Source organism: Ovis aries, chromosome 2 (assembly GCF_016772045.2).
Source record: "Ovis aries strain OAR_USU_Benz2616 breed Rambouillet chromosome 2, ARS-UI_Ramb_v3.0, whole genome shotgun sequence".
NCBI lineage: Eukaryota > Metazoa > Chordata > Mammalia > Artiodactyla > Bovidae > Ovis > Ovis aries.
Window position 1 is genome coordinate 249,275,971 of NC_056055.1, and position 16,752 is coordinate 249,292,722.

General features: G+C 65.5%; 2 protein-coding genes across 17 annotated transcripts in view; one reads left to right on the forward strand and one right to left on the reverse strand.

Moving 5' to 3' along the window:
* Positions 1-1,522: 1,522 nt before the first annotated feature.
* Positions 1,523-8,167, forward strand: MFAP2 (microfibril associated protein 2). Of its 11 annotated transcripts, none has more exons than XM_042244774.2 (9): positions 1,523-1,822; positions 4,514-4,590; positions 5,926-6,015; positions 6,181-6,207; positions 6,308-6,394; positions 6,512-6,556; positions 7,237-7,324; positions 7,432-7,505; positions 7,690-8,167. In XM_042244774.2, the coding sequence occupies exons 2-9, from the start codon at positions 4,554-4,556 to the stop codon at positions 7,791-7,793; spliced, it is 552 nt and encodes a 183-aa protein (XP_042100708.1). In that variant the 5' UTR covers positions 1,523-1,822; positions 4,514-4,553; the 3' UTR covers positions 7,794-8,167. The 11 variants fall into 11 exon arrangements, 10 of the variants coding, with proteins under 10 accessions (XP_042100708.1, XP_027821482.1, XP_060267510.1 ...); XM_027965681.3 differs by having other exon boundaries at positions 5,929-6,015; XM_060411530.1 differs by lacking the exon at positions 1,523-1,822 and adding an exon at positions 2,562-3,312.
* Positions 8,168-9,322: 1,155 nt separating this feature from the next.
* Positions 9,323-16,752, reverse strand: part of CROCC (ciliary rootlet coiled-coil, rootletin) — a 57,947-nt gene continuing 50,517 nt past the window's right edge. For 5 of the 6 annotated variants that reach the window (XM_060411520.1, XM_060411519.1, XM_060411518.1 and 2 more), the window contains 9 exons: positions 16,610-16,730; positions 16,273-16,436; positions 14,299-14,514; positions 13,297-13,521; positions 12,782-12,931; positions 12,313-12,513; positions 11,866-11,997; positions 10,496-10,660; positions 9,323-9,813 (listed from right to left, as the gene is read on the reverse strand). In XM_060411520.1, coding sequence (XP_060267503.1) covers positions 9,727-9,813; positions 10,496-10,660; positions 11,866-11,997; positions 12,313-12,513; positions 12,782-12,931; positions 13,297-13,521; positions 14,299-14,514; positions 16,273-16,436; positions 16,610-16,730 — 1,461 coding nt within the window. In that variant the 3' untranslated portion in view covers positions 9,323-9,726. Of the gene's footprint in view, positions 9,814-10,495; positions 10,661-11,865; positions 11,998-12,312; positions 12,514-12,781; positions 12,932-13,296; positions 13,522-14,298; positions 14,515-16,272; positions 16,491-16,609; positions 16,731-16,752 lie in introns of those variants that run through there. The other variant, XM_060411521.1, reaches the window with a different exon arrangement.

Sequence of the window (16,752 nt, forward strand, 5' to 3'; positions counted from 1 at the left end):
CAGCCTTATTACCGGAAGCCGTGGTGTCCACCCCCTCCCCCCCCCCCAGCTTTGCCCTCCCGGGAGCTCAGTGAATGTTGACTCAAACCGAGAACCAGGGCGTGGGGTGTGGAGAGGCAACTTGTGCCACCAGGGGCACCCACAGACCCTCCGCTGCACTCTGAGTCTCAGCGGCGTTCAAGTGGCAAATGCTGCTCGGGGGCCAGAGGACACCGCCAGGCCTGGGTGTGAGTCCCTTCTGCCCCTAACTGGTTACTCCTGCCTGTGCCGGGCAGTCATGTGTCAGGCACAGCGCTAGTGGAGAACAAAGCCATGGCCTCTGCCTGGGTGCAGTTTATAAGACGTGGTGTGAGGCGGGCAGGGAAGGGGCAGCTCTCCAAGGAAACGGGGGCAAGAGTGCCCTACCTGCTACCCCACCCCGAATGAGCTGCTACCTGTGCTTGCGTCCTTAAGACAGAGGAGTGCGGAAACAGCGGAGGGTCTCGGAGGTGAGGTCTAGAGGCAGTAGCTTGGGGCTCAGTGCCCCCCTTTGTCAGGCGTGGCAGTGATTTAGTCACTCAGTCGTGTCCGACTCTCGGGACCCCCGTGGACTGTAGCCCGCCAGGCTCCTCTGCCCATGGGATTCTCCAGGCAAGAACACTGCAGTGGGTTGCCATTTCCTTCTCCAGGGGATCTTCCCGACCCAGGGATCGAACTCGGGGCTCCTGCACTGCAGCAGGATTCTTCACCCGCTGAGCCACCAGCCAGGGAGTTCTTTCTACCCTAGTGGGATTGCACCTGGCAGCAGGGAGGGGCCTAGGGAGGGCAGGGCGGGGCATAGGGCGGGCAGGGCGGGGCCTGGGAGGGCAGGGCGGGGCCTAGGGAGGGCGGGGGGGCGGGGCGGGGCCTAGGGAGGGCGGGGGGAGGGGGGCTGGGCTGGCCCCTGGGCCCAAGCACTCCCAGTGACAAAAATCCCCACTGTTCTGCCATCAGTGGGTGGGGGGCAGATAGTTATTCATCCATCCATTCATTTGACAAACCAGCATTGTGGAACAAATAACCCCAGGTCCACTCCCTGCCTGATAGGACTCAGTGTCTAAAGGACAAGTGGCCTAAGGCAAGGCAAGGGGGCCTGAGGGTGTCTCTGTCCCCCTCCCAGCCAGGCCTAGACCCCTGTGACCAGGCAGGACACCTCAACCCCCACACCTGGCTCGTCTCCCAGGAGAATCCACTGTGCCTTCATTTATTCATTCCACAGATGTTTACTGAACAGCTGCTCTGAGCCTGGCGCTGTGCCAAGTGAGCAAACGGAGGATGAGCTGAAACTGAGCTTGTCCTGGTCTCCATACAGTGGACAGGCTCGGGCGGAGAGAGGCCACCAGGGCCACGGCTGGGCACAGGGAGGGGGGTTCCTCCGCTGAGGGATGGGGGGGGTTGACCTGTCATTTGAAGGGGGAGGGACTCAGCGGTGTTGCAGCGGGGAGACACCGCTTGAGCAAACCCCCTGTGGCAGGTAGAGGAAGGGGTTTGATGAGAAACAGCTAAAAAGCCATTGAGGCTGTTGGGAGACCAGGCAGAGGGAACGAGAAGGCAGAGCCGGGCTGTGGTGAAGGTCGGGTCCTTGGGGTCTCCAGGGGAGTTCAGCCTTGTTCCCAGGTACCTCGGGACACCAGTGAAAGGCTTCAGGTAGAAGCCTCCCCTAGCCCGCCCTGAGTGGGTGAGTGGGTGAGGGCGGGCCTGTTTGGGAAGGCGTGCTGCCGCTGGTTGGTCACTCAGCCGTGTCCGACTCTGCGACCCCGTGGATTGCAGCCCGCCAGGCTCCTCTGTCCCTGGGATTCTCCAGGCAAGAATGCGGGAGTGGGTTGCCATTTCTTCCTCCAGGGGATCTCGCAGACCCAGGGATGGAACCAGCGTCTCTTATGTCTCCTGCTTTAGCAGGCGGATTCTTCACCACTAGTGCCACGTGGGCAGGCCTAGCGGGCAGGTACCAGGGACTCAGGATTAGAGGTGGAGCTTGGCGGGCGGCGGGTGGGGAGTCAGCTATGTGAGGGAAGGGTGGTGGGCTCAGTCCCTGAAGGAACACCTGCCGGGGCCGGGGCCGGGGAGGGTCAGGAGGCTGTGATTCTGGACTTGAATCCTCGCTGAGTTTGGGGCCCTGGGGACATGGTGGGGCCAGGCCCAGTAGCCTGTGGCCGGTGGGTCCGGAGAAACGCTGGTTATGGAAGCCCGCTGCGGCCGCGAGTTGCCTGGGGAGACGTAGGAGGCCCGGGAGGGCGTCCTGGAAGCCGGGAGAAGCCGGAGCGGAGGGCAGGGCGCGCGGTCCCCTTCGGGAGGCTGGCTCCGTCCTGTGTCCGGCGGAGGCGGTACGCCCGCCTCGCCGCGTTGACAGCGGGCCAGGCGGGATGGGGACAGGACGGCGGCGCGTCCCGCACGGCGCGAGCTTCCGTGAGGCCGGCCCCGGGCCCCCGCCCCCCGCAGCACGGCGGCCCGGCGGCGCTCGCGTTAGGACCCAGCGGATCCGGGCGGGAGGGCGGCGCCCGCCCCGTCGGGGGCCCGGAGCGGGGCGCGGGGGGCGGAGGGGCGGCTCGGCGGCGCGCGGACTCGGAGCGGCGCGCAGGGACCCGCAGGTAGGCGCGGGCCGGGCGGGGGGCGCGGGCGCGGGCCGGGCGGGGGCCGGGGATCCGACGTCGGCGGGCCCCCAGGGGCTGTGGGGCCCGGGCCCGGGGGCCGTCTAAGCAGATGGAAGAGGGCGCCGGGAAGCCTGGGTCCTCTGGAGGGGCGGCTTTTGTCTCCCCGGAGGAGGGAGGTGGCGGCCGGCGGGGTGCCCGCGGGGCGGCGGGGACGGAGACAAAGGGCAGGGCAGGCCGGGCCCCCGGGGTGCGTCCCCGGCCCGCTGGGCCTTCCCCTCGGCCCCGCAGGTTCGGCCCCCCTCCCCGCCCGATCGCCCGCCGTCTGGACGCGCTCGCAGACGCGTCTCCTGGAGGGGCCCCTTCTCCGCGCGGACTCTCCTCGGGATGGCCTGGCCCGGGGCCCCTTCCCCCAGCGAGCCTGGGCGCCCCGTGCTGGGGGTTTCGAGGCTTAGGAGGGGCTCTGGGGACAGACAGAACCGCCACCCACCCCACAAACCACCTCCCCAGCTGCGGCCTTCGAGTGGTGACAGCGCCAACCAGCCTGGGAGCCAGATGGGGGGCAGGGAGGACTTGGGGGGGCTCCAGGCCTTGGGGCCCCCCGCGGGGAGGAGGCCGAGAGTTTTCAGAGTGGACGCCTGGCCTGCGGGGCAGCTGGGCCAAAGGCCTCAGCTTCCCCACCCCTTCCTCTCCTCTTCGCTGCTCAGTAAGGCTTGAGGGGGAGGGAGACGGGGAGTGTGTGCGGTGACCGGGGTCACAGAAGTAGAGGGTCGCGGGGTGGGGGTGGGGGTGGGGCTCACAGAAGGAGAGGGACCAGGTCTCTGCCCCTGGCCCCCCTCTCCCTTGATTCCCTGTGGCCTGGAGGGGGCAGGGGTAGGCAGGCAGGTTTCCAGTTACCCGTCTGGAAGAACTCATGTTGTGGGAGGGCGGGCCCCTTGGGTGAGCCCAGGACTCCCTCCCAGCCCCCTGGCTGAAGGCGGGCAGTCTGGAGGCTGCCCCCCGCTGCGCTGGGGCTGGCCGTGAGGACTTGTCGAGTCTGCCAAGTCCACCGTGGGGCCAGACTGGGGACGGGACTCACCCAGCGCTTCTCGAGCTTCAAGAACCTGCCCTCTCCCCCCAAACTACGCTTGTGACGCTTGTCACAGTCGTACCGTCTCAGGCGGTCCAGAGCCCCTGGGCTAGGGGACCGCGGTCCTCTTGAGCGCTGCCCTCCAGGCTCGGGAGAGACGCTTTTCAGGCCCCACCCTGAGTGCTTCCTGCCCAACAGACAAATAGCCCTCAGTCTCGTGAGTGTGTGATGGAGTCAGCCAGGTCCTGGGCGGCCTGGCAGGAGGAGTCTTCGAGGGGCGGGAGCAGGCCCGGGCTCATGTGGTTTCCTGCTGGATGCCTGGGCCCCCAGGCTAATTGGGAGCAGGTGTCGGTCTGGGTCTGGCCGACTGCTGAGTCGGGGCTGTGATGTTAGTTGGGCAGGACTGGGGTCCCAAGGATGGGCCTGGGGTCGTGGTCTGGGCACTAGATTCCTGGAGAAGTGCTGAGCAGAGGGTGGGCATCGGTGTGGCTGGGAGAGCAGGGGCAGGGATTAGGAATGTCTGTGGAGTGTGGGCGAGCAGGGTAGGGTCCATTGTCATGATCGGCTCTGGAGGAAGGCGAGTCTAAGCAGATGGGGGTGCCGCGCCCCCCGCCCGGCCCCGGGGGAGGCGAGTTCCTCAGGTCCTGAAGGCCCAGTGGGGTCTCAGGGACAGATCCGTCCAAAGTGGTCGCTGCCCCTGAGGCCTGCCTCCGTGACCCTCCATCTGCCTGGCCTCTGTTCCGGGCCCCCTTCTCCAGACTGAATTCTGGGAGCAGAAGTGGCCCTGCAGCCCTGGGGTGTTGGCTTGGGGAGCAGCTCGCCCCTCCTCTTTCTCCAGCTGTCCCCAGACACCGGCCCAGCGCGGTCCCTGAGCAGTCATGAGAGGTGCCTCCCTCCTCCTGCTCTTCCTGCCTGGTAAGTGGCACTGGGCTGGTGGGGCTCGCGCGTGGGTGCGGGCAGGGAGCTAGCCACCAGCTCTTGTCCTGCGGCCGGAACTGTTTCCCGAACCCCAGGGCCTGCTACGTCTTGGAGCACAGACTGGACTGGCCAACCCCCCAAAGTCTGGAGGCATCTCCTGGGCGCCTCCCCACCTCTCCGCAGCAGCAGGCTCAGCCCAGGCACCAGGAGCCAGACTTTCCCGCTCACTGCCTGGTCCTCCCTGGAGCCGACATGCAGGAATGGAGGCCCCTAAAAGGGGGTCTGAAGGCCTGGGATTTGTACTCCTTTGGGGCCAGCTCAGCTACAGTCCTGACCTTGGAGAGGTCCCTGGTTGTCTCATGAAAGAGTTGTCAGTGGGGATCACAAACGGCCTGCCAGGTCTAACGTTCGTTCATTTAACAGACACCTGTGGAGCACCTACTCTGTGCCAGGCACTGGGACAGGCCCTGGTGATGCAGTGATCCAGTGGGCAAATGCCTGCCTTGGGTGGTGGTGCCCTGCCGGTCTAGAGAAGGGCGAGGTGATAAACGTCAGGTTGTGTTGAGTGCCGTGATGGAAATAAACCAGAAGATGCGACGGTGTGGGTGGGTAGGCCAGCGAAGGCCTCTCTTACTTTTTAATAGTAATTTCTTGGTCTGTGCCGGGTCTTACAGCACATGGGAACCTCAGGCTTCGTTGTGGGCTCTTTCACAGCGGCCTTAGTCGAGGCCCGTGGGCTCCAGTTCCCTGACCAGGGATTGAACCCAGGCCCCGTACTGGGAGCATAGAATCTCAGCTGCTGTACCACCGGGGCAGTCCCAGGCGCTCAGTCACTGTCCTGTCCCACTCTTGGTGACCCCATGGACCATAGCGCACCAGGTTCCTCTGTCCATGGAATTTTCCAGTGCAAAACACTGGCGTGGGTGTTGTTCGTTTCCCACTCCAAGGGATCTTCCCGACCCAGGGATTGAACCCCACTCCCCAGCATCAGCAGGTGGATTCTTCACCACTGAGCCACCCGGGAAGCCCCTGAGCGGAGCAGAAGCTTCAGGAGAGACCTGGAGGAGGAGAAGCTAAGCAGGCTCTCAGGCCCAGGAAGAGTCAAGTGCAGAGGCCCTGGGGCAGACAGGAGCGGCCGAGAGCCAGCATGGGGGGGCTGGTCAGGGAGCCGGCCCGGGACCAGGGCGTGTAAGGGCCTTTGTGGACAAGAAGGCCGTATGCATCCTGTGAGTCTGAGTCTGCTGGGGATCTTACGGGCCCACCCGAGGGCCCACCCTCAGGGCCCCTGCTGCCCCTCCCTGCTGGCGCCCCCTCAGCTCTGTCTCCCCACAGCAGGCCTGCTGGCTCAGGGCCAGTATGATCTGGACCCACTGCCTCCGTACCCAGACCACGTGCAGTATACCCACTACAGCGACCAGATCGGTAAGCCCGCCGCCCACCTCCAGGCCCCTCAGCCCTCTCCCCAGATTGGCGCTGCTCGGCCGGGGGTCAGGCAGGGCGTGGGATGGGCTTTCAGGGCTGTGGGCCCTGGCTGCACAGTGCCTGGGGCTAGCCTGACCCTCACCAACTCCACCTCTTTATTTCCAGACAATCCAGACTACTACGACTACCCAGGTAAAGGGCTGAGCGTAGGGCCGCCCGCAGGGTGGGGAGTCGTGGAGGCCTGCGGGGCCTGCGGGGAGGGAGCAGACCCCTTTACCACCTCTCCCGGCAGAGATGACCCCTCGGCCGCCTGAGGAGCAGTTCCAGTTCCAGTCCCAGCAACAAGTCCAGCAGGAAGTCATCCCAGCCCCCACCTTAGGTAGGCCACCAGCTCCAGCCAACCCTGGGGGTGCGGAGGGCTGCCCAGGGTCGGAGGAGGCGACCCCACCCTGCCCTGGACCATCCCAATGGTCTCTGCCTGACTCTCCAACTCTAGAACCGGGGACTGTGGAGACAGAGCCCACGGAGCCAGGGCCTCTGGGTAAGAGAGACAGAGGGGCCCCCGGGAGTTAGGGGGCAGTGGGGGGCCCAGGAGGTCAGACACAGCCAGGCCTCTTGCTCTGGCTGGGGTGGGTGGTGGGCTGGGGCCCTGGCAGAGGTGCCCCTGCTTGAGGTCAGCAGGGCCTCTGGCAGCTCTGGAGACCCCTCTGCCCTGAGCTGGTCAGGGCTGGACTGCCCATGGCCTCGGGAGGAGCCTCTAGTCCCAGACATGAGGGAGCGGGGAGCGGCTGGCAGGAAGCCCCCCAGCGAGTGGTGCTGGGGGCTTCCTGGGCTCAGCAGGACTGTCCCGGCCAAGAGTCCGCCGGCCTGTGTGTGGGGGACCCTGTTCCGTGTGAGGGGCCTCCTGTGAGGCTGCCGTGTGTTTCTGGGCCTGTGTGTGGTTGTAGGTTTGCTTGAACTTGTCTGTTTGGATATAGGCCTCTCGGTGCGGTTGTGAGTCTGCATGTGTATAAATGTACTGGTTAAAATCGGGCAGCCTGGGGAGGTCCGGCAGTGCTGTGTGCGTGCGTTGGTGTGTGTGTCTCTGTGTGTGTGTGCGTGTCTAGCCTTAGGGTGCAGGGGTTCCTGGCCCCGAGAGCCAGTCCCTCCGGGGGTGCGGCTGGAGGCGGCCCCCAGCTCTGAGCCACGGGCTGCAGCCCGCTGACCCCGCCTGTCACCCAGACTGCCGTGAGGAGCAGTACCCGTGCACCCGCCTCTACTCCATACACAGGCCCTGCAAGCAGTGTCTCAACGAGGCCTGCTTCTACAGGTGAGGGCAGGACAGACAGTGATCCTGAGGCTGAGCCCGGCTCCCGGGCCGGGGGTGGGCGTGGGGTCCTCTCCCCGGGGCTGAGCCCTCCCGTTCCGTCCCCTCAGCCTCCGCCGCGTATATGTCGTCAATAAGGAGATCTGCGTCCGGACCGTCTGCGCCCACGAGGAGCTCTTGCGGGGTAGGAAGCCCCTACCCCGCCCCTCCTGCGTCCCCGGGCCCGCCTACCACTTATCAAACGTGGGTCCGAGCCGGCTCCCCTCCGGCCCATCTCATCCTCAGACAACCCATCACCAGGGCTGGGGCGCGGGGCAGCTCCCTCACCCGGCCGCGCTCACCCCAGCTCCTCCCCGCCCTCCCGACAGCTGACCTGTGCCGTGACAAGTTCTCCAAGTGCGGCGTGCTGGCCAGCAGCGGCCTGTGCCAGTCTGTGGCGGCTGCTTGTGCCAGGAGCTGTGGGGGCTGCTAGGGGGAGCTGGTCCCCTGCCAGCCTGGGGCCCCCAGGCCCTGCCTGACCTGGTGCTTTCCTCCCATCTGACGTTCCTCTCGCCTTGTCAGAGGGCTGTGGGCCTGGGGCTTCCGCAGCCCCTCCCCTAGCCTGGGGCCACCCCCAGGGCCGCAAGGGGGCTCCCGAAGGGCCAGTCTCTCCCCCCGGGTGGGGGACAACCCGGGTGCTCTGTGGGACCTGGGCCCCTGACATGCCTTCCTCGTCCCCCACCAGGACCGTCCCCCACCCCCAAGGTAGGCTGTGAGCCCCCACCCCAGCTGGTCTGCTCGAATCTCCTACAGCTCCTGGGCGTAGACCACCTTTTTATACAAAATTAAAAACAGGTTTTTACGAAAGACGTGGAGTCCCTTTTTTGGCGGGGAGCGCAGAGGAGATGGCCAGGGCCGCCAACCCTGAGCATCCTCCCCGAGGCTGCCCGGCCCCCCTGGGGAAGGGTCAGTTCTGGCGACTGTGGCCTCCACAGTGCCAGCTCAGCTCTGCCCAGAAACGTGGGCCCTGACAACCGCCCCTGCCCCCGGGCTGTGTGTGTGTTGCAGGAGGCTGTATCAGAAACAGAAGGTTCAGGAACACGGCCTTCTCACCGTCAGGGCTGTGGGGGGGGGGGGGTGTCACTGGGGAAGGGCTCCGGCAGGATGGAGGCTGCCTGTCCAGGGACCTGAGAGGGCTACAGGGTCGGGTCAGTGGGCTCTGGCGTCAAGGGTGTTTGTGGGGAGGGAGGCCCGGTGCACTTCAGAAGGCAGAAGCAGGCCGGCCGTTTGAACAGCGCCCTCTGATGAGCATGGGGACACCAGGCTCCGTCAAGAGGGTTAGCACACAGCGCACTTTAAGCCTCTAACCAAGCCTGTACGGCAGGCATGGGTAATGTTCCCATCTTACAGACAGGAAATCAAGCCTAGAGTCAGTACGGAACTCCCCACCCACCGGGGTCCACAGCGGTCGGTCAGTGGCAGGCAGACCCTGACGCCGTGGGGCTCCGTGGGCTGAGAGGCAGTTCTCCCTGGAAACACGACTAAGCACCTGCTGAGTGCTCCCGCACCGCCGGCCTGGGAGGCAGGGTCCCACCATACCAATGAGCACAGAGGCTGACAGCGGAAGCAGCTGTGCCCAGGACCACCCAGTGGGGCCTGGCCGGACGCCAGGTCCACCCCCAGGCCTGCCCTCCTTCACCATGCCGTCTGGAAGGCCTGCTGGTGCTCAGGGGGTGCACCTGTCCTGAGGAGGAGCCAGAGGAAAGGGCAGAAAGCTTCAGCCGGGAACAGCAGAGCTGGGCCCAGCCCCAAGCCTCAGTGGCTCCGTCTGTTAAACAGGTGGATGGCCCAGGACCTGGAGGCCTCTCCAGCCCACCGTCCTGTGAGGCGGTTCCTTACCTTTCCGCAGGGGCCCTTCTAAAGTCTTCCCCATGTCCCTGCGCACCCCTCACTAGGGGACCCCAGCCCCAGGGCCCTCCAGACTCCCCATGTCCCAGGAAGCACATCAAGAGCAAAAAGACACACCCGTACAAAGCGTTCTTTAAAAAGTGGGGCTGTTACAAAAACAGCGCTTCCGAACGGCTAACATTGTAAAAAGGTATAAAAATACAGCGGCTCTGAACTCTGAGGGACTCGCTGACAAACACTGAACTAAGACGGACACACCTCTGAGCAGCCACAGGGCCTGCCCCAGGCCCGACCCTCAGGGCCAGCACGCCTGCGCCCAGGGTCAGCCGGGGATGGGCCTCGCCAGCCCAGCCCTCAGGGGGGCCCCAAGGGGGCAGCTCTGACAGGCTGGAGCCCCGTCCCTGCCCTGGCACCCCGCCCCTCGCCCCCGTGAGCTCCGGCCCAGGCGCCCTGGACCATGCTGAGGGCGCCCCTCCCATCTGGCCCAGCCCGGGGCCTCGATGCCAGAGGAGACATGCTCACTTCTCCGGGGGCCCGGAGGGCAGGGAGAAGGAGGCTGAGTGCCTTCGAAGCTCCTGCTGCAGCTGCCCCTTCAGCGTGGACACCTGGAAAAGAAGGAGGAAGCAGGGCCCACCCAGGCCCAGCCTGGGCTCAGAACCGGGGAGAGAGCAGGGACCCCAGAGGGCCCAGGGCCGCGTTTCAGGAAAAGCCAGGTGTCCTAACGGCCAGGGAACTCCCTCCGCTTCTCGTTCGGCTCCATGGAGTGGCTGGGCCTCTCCAGATTGCCCAGCCTCTCCTTGGGGGCCCCATCCCCTCTCACCACCAGGACAGGCCTGGCACTAGCTGGACTCCAGGGCGGACCTGGGCCCCGGCCTGACCCACAGGGCAGCCTTGCCCTGCAGACGCGATGGGGACGATGGTCACGGGGAGCCTGTGAGCTCAGCTCGCCCAGGAGGAGCGCCCTTCAGACTCCCACTGCTGCTCTCAGGGAAAACGGCCCCTTGAGCCTCCGGGACTGTGAGTCGCTAGGTTATCCTGAGGCCAACTGTGCCACCGCAAGACAGCCCGCCCAGGCACGGAGCTACGGAGAGGGGGCCGAGCTCCAATGACCTCACTCGCGCCCCCATGTCCAGCCATGGCTGACACCAGCCCGGGTCCACCCCGACCGTCTCAGTTACAGGCACCCCCGAGCACCTAAGCCCGAAAGGGGCAAGTGGCAGTGAGACCCGCCCTCTCCCGCTCCCGCCCTGCTCCTGGCTGAGCTTCCCGACAGAGCGCCCCGCGTACCTGCTCCTCCAGCCCCCGCACCCTCTGCCGGTGGGCGCGCTCCCGCGCCTCCAGCGCGCGCTCCGTCCGCACCTGGGCACCGCGCAGGCGCTCCACCTCCTGCTGCAGCTCCGCTGCCTCCAGCCGGGCCGGGCTGTGGCTCTGCTCCAGCGCCGCCACCTGGGCCTGCGGGAGGGGCCGCCGGTCAGGCCTGAGGCCGCAATGCGCACACGCACGTGTGTGAGTGTGAAGGGCCAGGCCCTCTCTGGGTGGAAGCCCAAGGGTCCCTATGGGCAAAGCGGGGCTTGCAGGACCAGAGCCTTGTCTTCCCGCACCCAGCCCTCCTGGCCTGCGAATCCTGAGTCAGGCTGCTGAGTGATCCACTGAGCAGCACGTGCGTACACACACACATGGTCAAATGCAGAGACACGCCTGTATATATACAGTCATACAAGCAAGCATGTAACAACCTGTGTTCACGTGGATGCGCAGGTGTCCAAAGCCCAACACTCTCATATACGCACAAACACACGCACATCCAGGAAGACAGCCAGGGCTCCCCCGGGGGCTCAGCGATGTAGACTCCACCCGCCAGTGAGGAGCCACGGGTTCGATCCCTGGTCCTGGGGAATCCCACACGCCACAGACCAGCTGAGGGAGCCCCGGCGCCACAACTGCTGAGCCTGGGCTCCAGAGCCCGCGAGCGCAACTGCTGAGCCCACACGCCCCAGAGCCTGTGCCACGCCCAGAGAGGCCGCTGCAGGGAGAGGCCGGGCGTCACAGCTAGAGGGGGCTCTGCACCCAGAGGAAGCCTGCAGCACGGAAGGCCTGGCACGGCCACAGGTAGAAGTGTTCACAACAGAAGACATCTGTACACAAAGACACACCACACACAGAACACCCTACACTGAGACACGCCACACACACGCACAAGGCCCACACCACACGCACAGGAGTCCTCACGCGTACACTCATAGCTCTCTTTGGCCACAAGCGTGAGCACACACCCACAAGCGTGAGCACACACAAGCATGACCACTCACGTGTGAGCACACCCAAGCGTGAGCACACACCCACAAGGGTGAGCACACACCCACAAGCATGACCACACACAAGCATGAGCACACACGTGAGCACACCCAAGCGTGAGCACACCCACAAGTGTGAGCACACACGCACGTGCGCTGACAGGCCTTTAGCACCTCCGTCTCTCTCCACTTTGGAAAGGACCCCTCCCTCTGAGGCCTGGCTCTGGGCCGCCCCCTCAGGACTGTCTGGGCTTGCAGGTTGTAGGGGTGAACAACCCATACAGCCTGCAAGGGTTGTAGGGTCCAGGGCTACAGAGGGGCAGAGGGGTGGGGTGTCCGGGGCGGGGTGGGCAGCGCCGAGACCTCCAGCAGCTGGATCTGCCTCTGGGCCTCAACCAGCTCCAGCTCTGCCCCCGTGAGCGTGCGGTCCAGGCGGCCCTTCTCCACGTTCAGATGCACCGAGTCCTCGTGACTGCGGAGTTTCTCCTTTTCCACCTAGGAGGGGAGGGCGGGGGTGTCAGGGTGCCGGGGAGGAGGGAGTCCTAGGCGGGGGGCATCAGTGTGCCCGGGGAAGGAGGGAGGTCCTCGGGGGGCTTCAGGGTGCCGGGGAGGAGGGAGGTCCCGGGGGGGGCATCAGGGTACCTGGGGAAGGAGGGAGGTCCTGGGGGCATCAGGGTGCCCGGGGAAGGAGGGAGGTCCCAGGGGGGCTCAGGGAGGGGTGCTGAGTTAGAGGGAGCGGGGCCAGCAGGCACACACAAGCAGGGCTGGGACCCAGGGGCAGCCCAGGGAGGGCCCAGGGGCATGGCCCACCTTGTCCAGCGTGCTCTTAAGGGCCGCCCGCTCCTCCTCCAGCCGCAGGGCTGAGCGCTCTGCACCCCGCTTCTCGGCCTCCAGCTGGGCCAGGGCGCGCCGCAGGCTCCCCAGGTGCTCCTGCAGCTGCCGCCGCTCGTCCTGCACCTTCTGGGCCGCGTACAGGGCCGCAGCCTCAGCCTCCTGCCGCTGCCGCAGCGCCTACAGCGAAAGCCAGCAAGCCTCTGACCCCTGGGGCCTCAGGGTGGGCATCCGGAGCCCCATCACGCTGGGGGTGATGAGGCCAGCTGCTCGGCCAACCGGCGAGACGAGGCTGCTATTAGGAGGCCCACAGTGGGGAACGATCCCTGGGACCTCAGTCTCTGCCCTGAGTAATGGGGACACGGACGAAGGAGCTGCAAGGCCTCCTGGAGGCAGGGCCCAGCCTTGGGAGGAGGTGGAGGTGAGTGGGAAGGGCCCTGGCCCTCACCTCCTGCAGCTGCTGCCGCTGCCCCTCAGCCTCCGCCCGCCGCAGCTCCAGGTCGGCCAGCTCGCCCCGCAAGGTCTGCAGCTGCTCGCCCAGGGAGCTGCTCTGTTTCCGCGCCTCGGATGACGCCTGCCGCGCGGCCTCCAGCCGCTCCTGAGGGAAAAGGGGCGGTGCCAGGCTGCATGGGGGCCCTGGGCAAAGGGCTCCGCACTGCCTGGTGCCTCCAGGCCAGGCTCACAGCCCGTAGCGTGGGCAGTGCCCTCATCTGCGTGGTAAGCCAGAGTGCAGGCCTGGCCACAGGCCCCCATGAGGCGGGGAGCCCCCAGACCCCAGCCCTGCTCCCGCGGGTCTGCCCCAGGGCCCTGCACCCCATCCTGGCCGTTGTGACACCCCCAGCCTCCTCTCATTGGCCAATCTGCGTACTGGGCCAGTATCTCCCAAAGGGTGCACCCACAGACGGCTCCCAGGGGCCAGCTCTCCACCGTGCCCCCCACAGCTGGGCCCTGGGGCCTCCATACTTGGAGCACTTGGCGGTCATGTTCACAGGCAGTCAGGGCCTTCTGCAGCTGAACGTTCTTATCCTGGGTGCTGGCCAGGCTGGCGCTGCTCTGGGTCAGGGCCTCCGTCAGGCTCTGCACCTTGTCCCGCAGGAGGCCCTCACTCTCCTCCACCTTGGCCAGGGCCCCGCTCAGCCGCTCCACCGTCAGCTGCAGAGTGCTCGCCTTCACCTCGCCGTCCGCCACCTGGGGGAGGACGGCCCGGACGGTCCAGGTGTGCCCAAGCCAAGCCCTGCCACCTCTCTCCAGGCCTTTGTCACAGACACTCCTGGTTCCCAGGCACTCCCACGGGCTCCAAAAGCTGCCTTGCCCAAGACACACTGCCAGTTAAGTGCCCTCTTGCAGCCATCAACCCAGCTGTGCCAGACCCCGTGGTGGTCTCCCACTGCTATGGAGGAGAAAGGGTAACCACCACCACCCTGACAGTTTTTGTGTTCTTGGCTTAGGTGGGTGATGGTGTAGGGCTAGAAGAGCTACTGAACATTCCAGTTAGAGCTGAGCTTCCTGGCAGCCAAGGCGAAAAAAGAAAGCACTTCCCTGCTGGTCCCAAGGCTGACTCCACACTCCCAATGCAGGACACGTGGGTTCGATCCCTGGTCAAGGAACTAGATCCCACCTGCCATGACTAAGACTTTGCGTGCCACAACTAAACATCCCGCATGACTCAACTAAGCCAGTGCAGCCAAAATAAATAAATATTTAAAGAAAGAAAAGAAAACGAGTGAAGTCTCTGTCTTTCCATAGACCTCCTTTCAGTGCAGACTCCATCACCAAACAGTCCGGTCTAGTTTTCACCCTGCCCCTGCTTAGCTCCGTGATCTCAGGCAGAGACCTCAGGTCTGTGAGCCTCCATGTGTCCATCTGTGCAATGGGGTGATGACGATACACACGCTGCCTTGCAGGGCTGCTGGGAGGGCAGGGCCCCATGACGCCCCTGGCTCGGGGTAGGCCAGGGGGACCCACCTGCCTCTGCAGCAGGTCCGCCCGCTCCTGGAGGGCCTGCACCTGCGCCTCTCGGTCACTCAGGCCCAGGCGGCTGCGCTGCAGCTCCCCCTCGAGCGCGCGCCGCTGCAGCTCCAGCTTGACACCGCGGCTCTCGGACGCATCCAGCACCTCCTTCAGACGCCGCTTGTCGCTCTCCAGCTTCACCTCGTCGGCCTTCATCCTGCTGAGCTTCTCCTGGGGGTGGGGCAGGGTGAGGGCAGACTACCTGTGACCCCCATATCCCTCAGGGCCCATGGAGAAAGCGGGGGGCGGCCCGGAAGGGGCCGGTCCAACCACTCACCATGGGATCGGGGGTCAGCCCGACTCTCCTGGGGCCTCAGTGCCCCTTCTGTTCGCAGGGTGACTCAGGGACCCCAGGGCACTTTCCAGCTCTGCCCGAGTCTCACGGGCCATGTGGTCCAGGCTCAGCCTCCCTCCCTGCTCCCTACTGCACATCCAAGGAGCCCACACCCTGGGTGCTCACAAAGTGCAGACTCCAGGGCCTCCCTGCTCCACCTCACGGCTCTCTGGAGGGCGGCTCAGAGCTGCCCGGTGGGCAGGGGCCCGGGGCCCGGGGCCCCCCTGGGTTGTAGGGGATGATGGTCCTTCCCACCCCAAGCAAGGCGAGCCGGTGAAGGGGCCTGGGGATTGGGGACAGGGCAGGAACACAGACCAGAGTCCCTTTCTTTTTCTGTCGCCATTCCAGAGCTGGGCAGGTCACAGAGCTGCTCTGACCGCAGCCCCCCAGGCCTGGCCCCCTGTCCATGGGCTTGAGTCCCAGCCCTGCCGTGTCTGGGCCCCGCTGCCCCACACTGGCTCCCTCCCAGCTTTGTTCCTGGCTGCCTCCCGCACCCCTGCGGCTGGGCCCACGGCCAGAGCTGGAGCTGCAGACACAACAAGCCAGCGCAAGCTCGGCCCAGAGCCAGGGGCGGGGAGCGGGCTGCAGGGGCAGGCAGGAGGGCCGGGGGAGAGGGGGGATCTGTGCCTGGAAGAAGGGCTCAAGGCTCCAGCAGCCTGACCATCAGCACCAGGGCCCGTGCATCCTGCCCCAGACACACACACAGGGATACACAGGCATCCCCCCAATACACATAACCCCCCAGAGCAGCCCTGGTGTGACTATACAGAGACAGAGGAAGCAGGCCCTGTGAGCACCGTCTCCGCGTTCACCCTGCGCGCGCATGGCCTCCAGGAGAGAACTACTCGTCTCCCCCTTTCCTCGATGAGAATGAAAACCACACAGCGAGGCAAAAGCTCAACCCGTCTGGCAGCTGTAAACGCCCAGACTCTCTTCTATTGCTTCATGACCTCAGCATGAAACCAGACAACAAAACCCGAACGTACTTTTGGAGAAAGTCACAAGCTAATCACTTCAATGGGTGCTGAGAGAGCCACGCAAACAGAACACAGACATGCACGGGAATGCTCACAGGCATCCACGCACGGGAGCACTCAGACATACACACACGGGAGCGCTCAGACACGCATGGATACCCATGTGCGGGAGCACTCAATGACACGGGCAGGGAGCACTCACAGGCACCCACGCACGGGAGCACTCACGGGAGCACTCATAGGCATCCACGCATGGGAGCACTCATAGGCATCCACGCATGGGAACACTCTCAGGCATCCACACACGGGAGCACTCAGACATATACACACACGGGAGCACTCAGACACGCATAGATACCCATGTGCAGGAGCACTCAATGACACGGGCAGGGAGCACTCACAGGCACCCACGCATGGGAGCACTCACGGGAGCACTCATAGGCATCCACGCATGGGAACACTCTCAGGCATCCATGCACGGGAGCACTCACAGGCACGCATGGGAGCACTCACAGGCACGCATGGGAGCACTCACAGACACCCACTCATGGACAGGAGCACTCACAGACACCCCCGCAGGCACATCCAGCACCCCCCCGCCGCCCTCCCACTGCCTACCTGGCTGGCCTGGAGCTCGCTCTCAGTGGCCTGCAGGCTTCTCTCCAAGTTGGCCACGCGGTCCAGCACCGCCCGGCGCTCCCGCTCAGCACGCCGCGCGTTCTCCTCCTGCTGCGCCAGCTCGGCCTGTGCCCCGCTCAGACGCCCGTCCACGCTGCGCCGGGCTGCGGCCCCCACCTGGCCCGTCAGGCTTGGCCAAGACCTGAGCCCTCAGAGCCCTGGGGGTTGGGGGTCTGGATGTGGGGTCCCCCCCCCAAAAGGGTCCCCTGGACACCACCACCTCCCGCCAACGTGGGAAGAGCCCAAGAGCGAGGCGAGGACGCCGGGGTAGACCCACCTTCCTCACTCTCAACCACGGCCTTCTCCAGCTGCCTGGCCCGCAAGGCCGCGCCGTCCCGTGAGGCCTCCATCTCAGCCAGCTGCTGTCTCAGGGAGCTCATCTGGACGCGAAGCTCATCCTGTAGCCCGGAGGTCGGGTGG

What these genes read in the sequence shown, in the direction of transcription:
- MFAP2 (XM_060411527.1), top strand. Translation starts at nt 4,554, where the DNA reads ATGAGAGGTGCCTCCCTCCTCCTGCTCTTCCTGCCTG. An exon ending in CCACTACAGCGACCAGATCG is followed by an intron (nt 6,016 to 6,180) that starts GTAAGCCCGCCG and finishes CTTTATTTCCAG; the next exon opens with ACAATCCAGACTACTACGAC. An exon ending in CATCCCAGCCCCCACCTTAG is followed by an intron (nt 6,395 to 6,511) that starts GTAGGCCACCAG and finishes CTCCAACTCTAG; the next exon opens with AACCGGGGACTGTGGAGACA.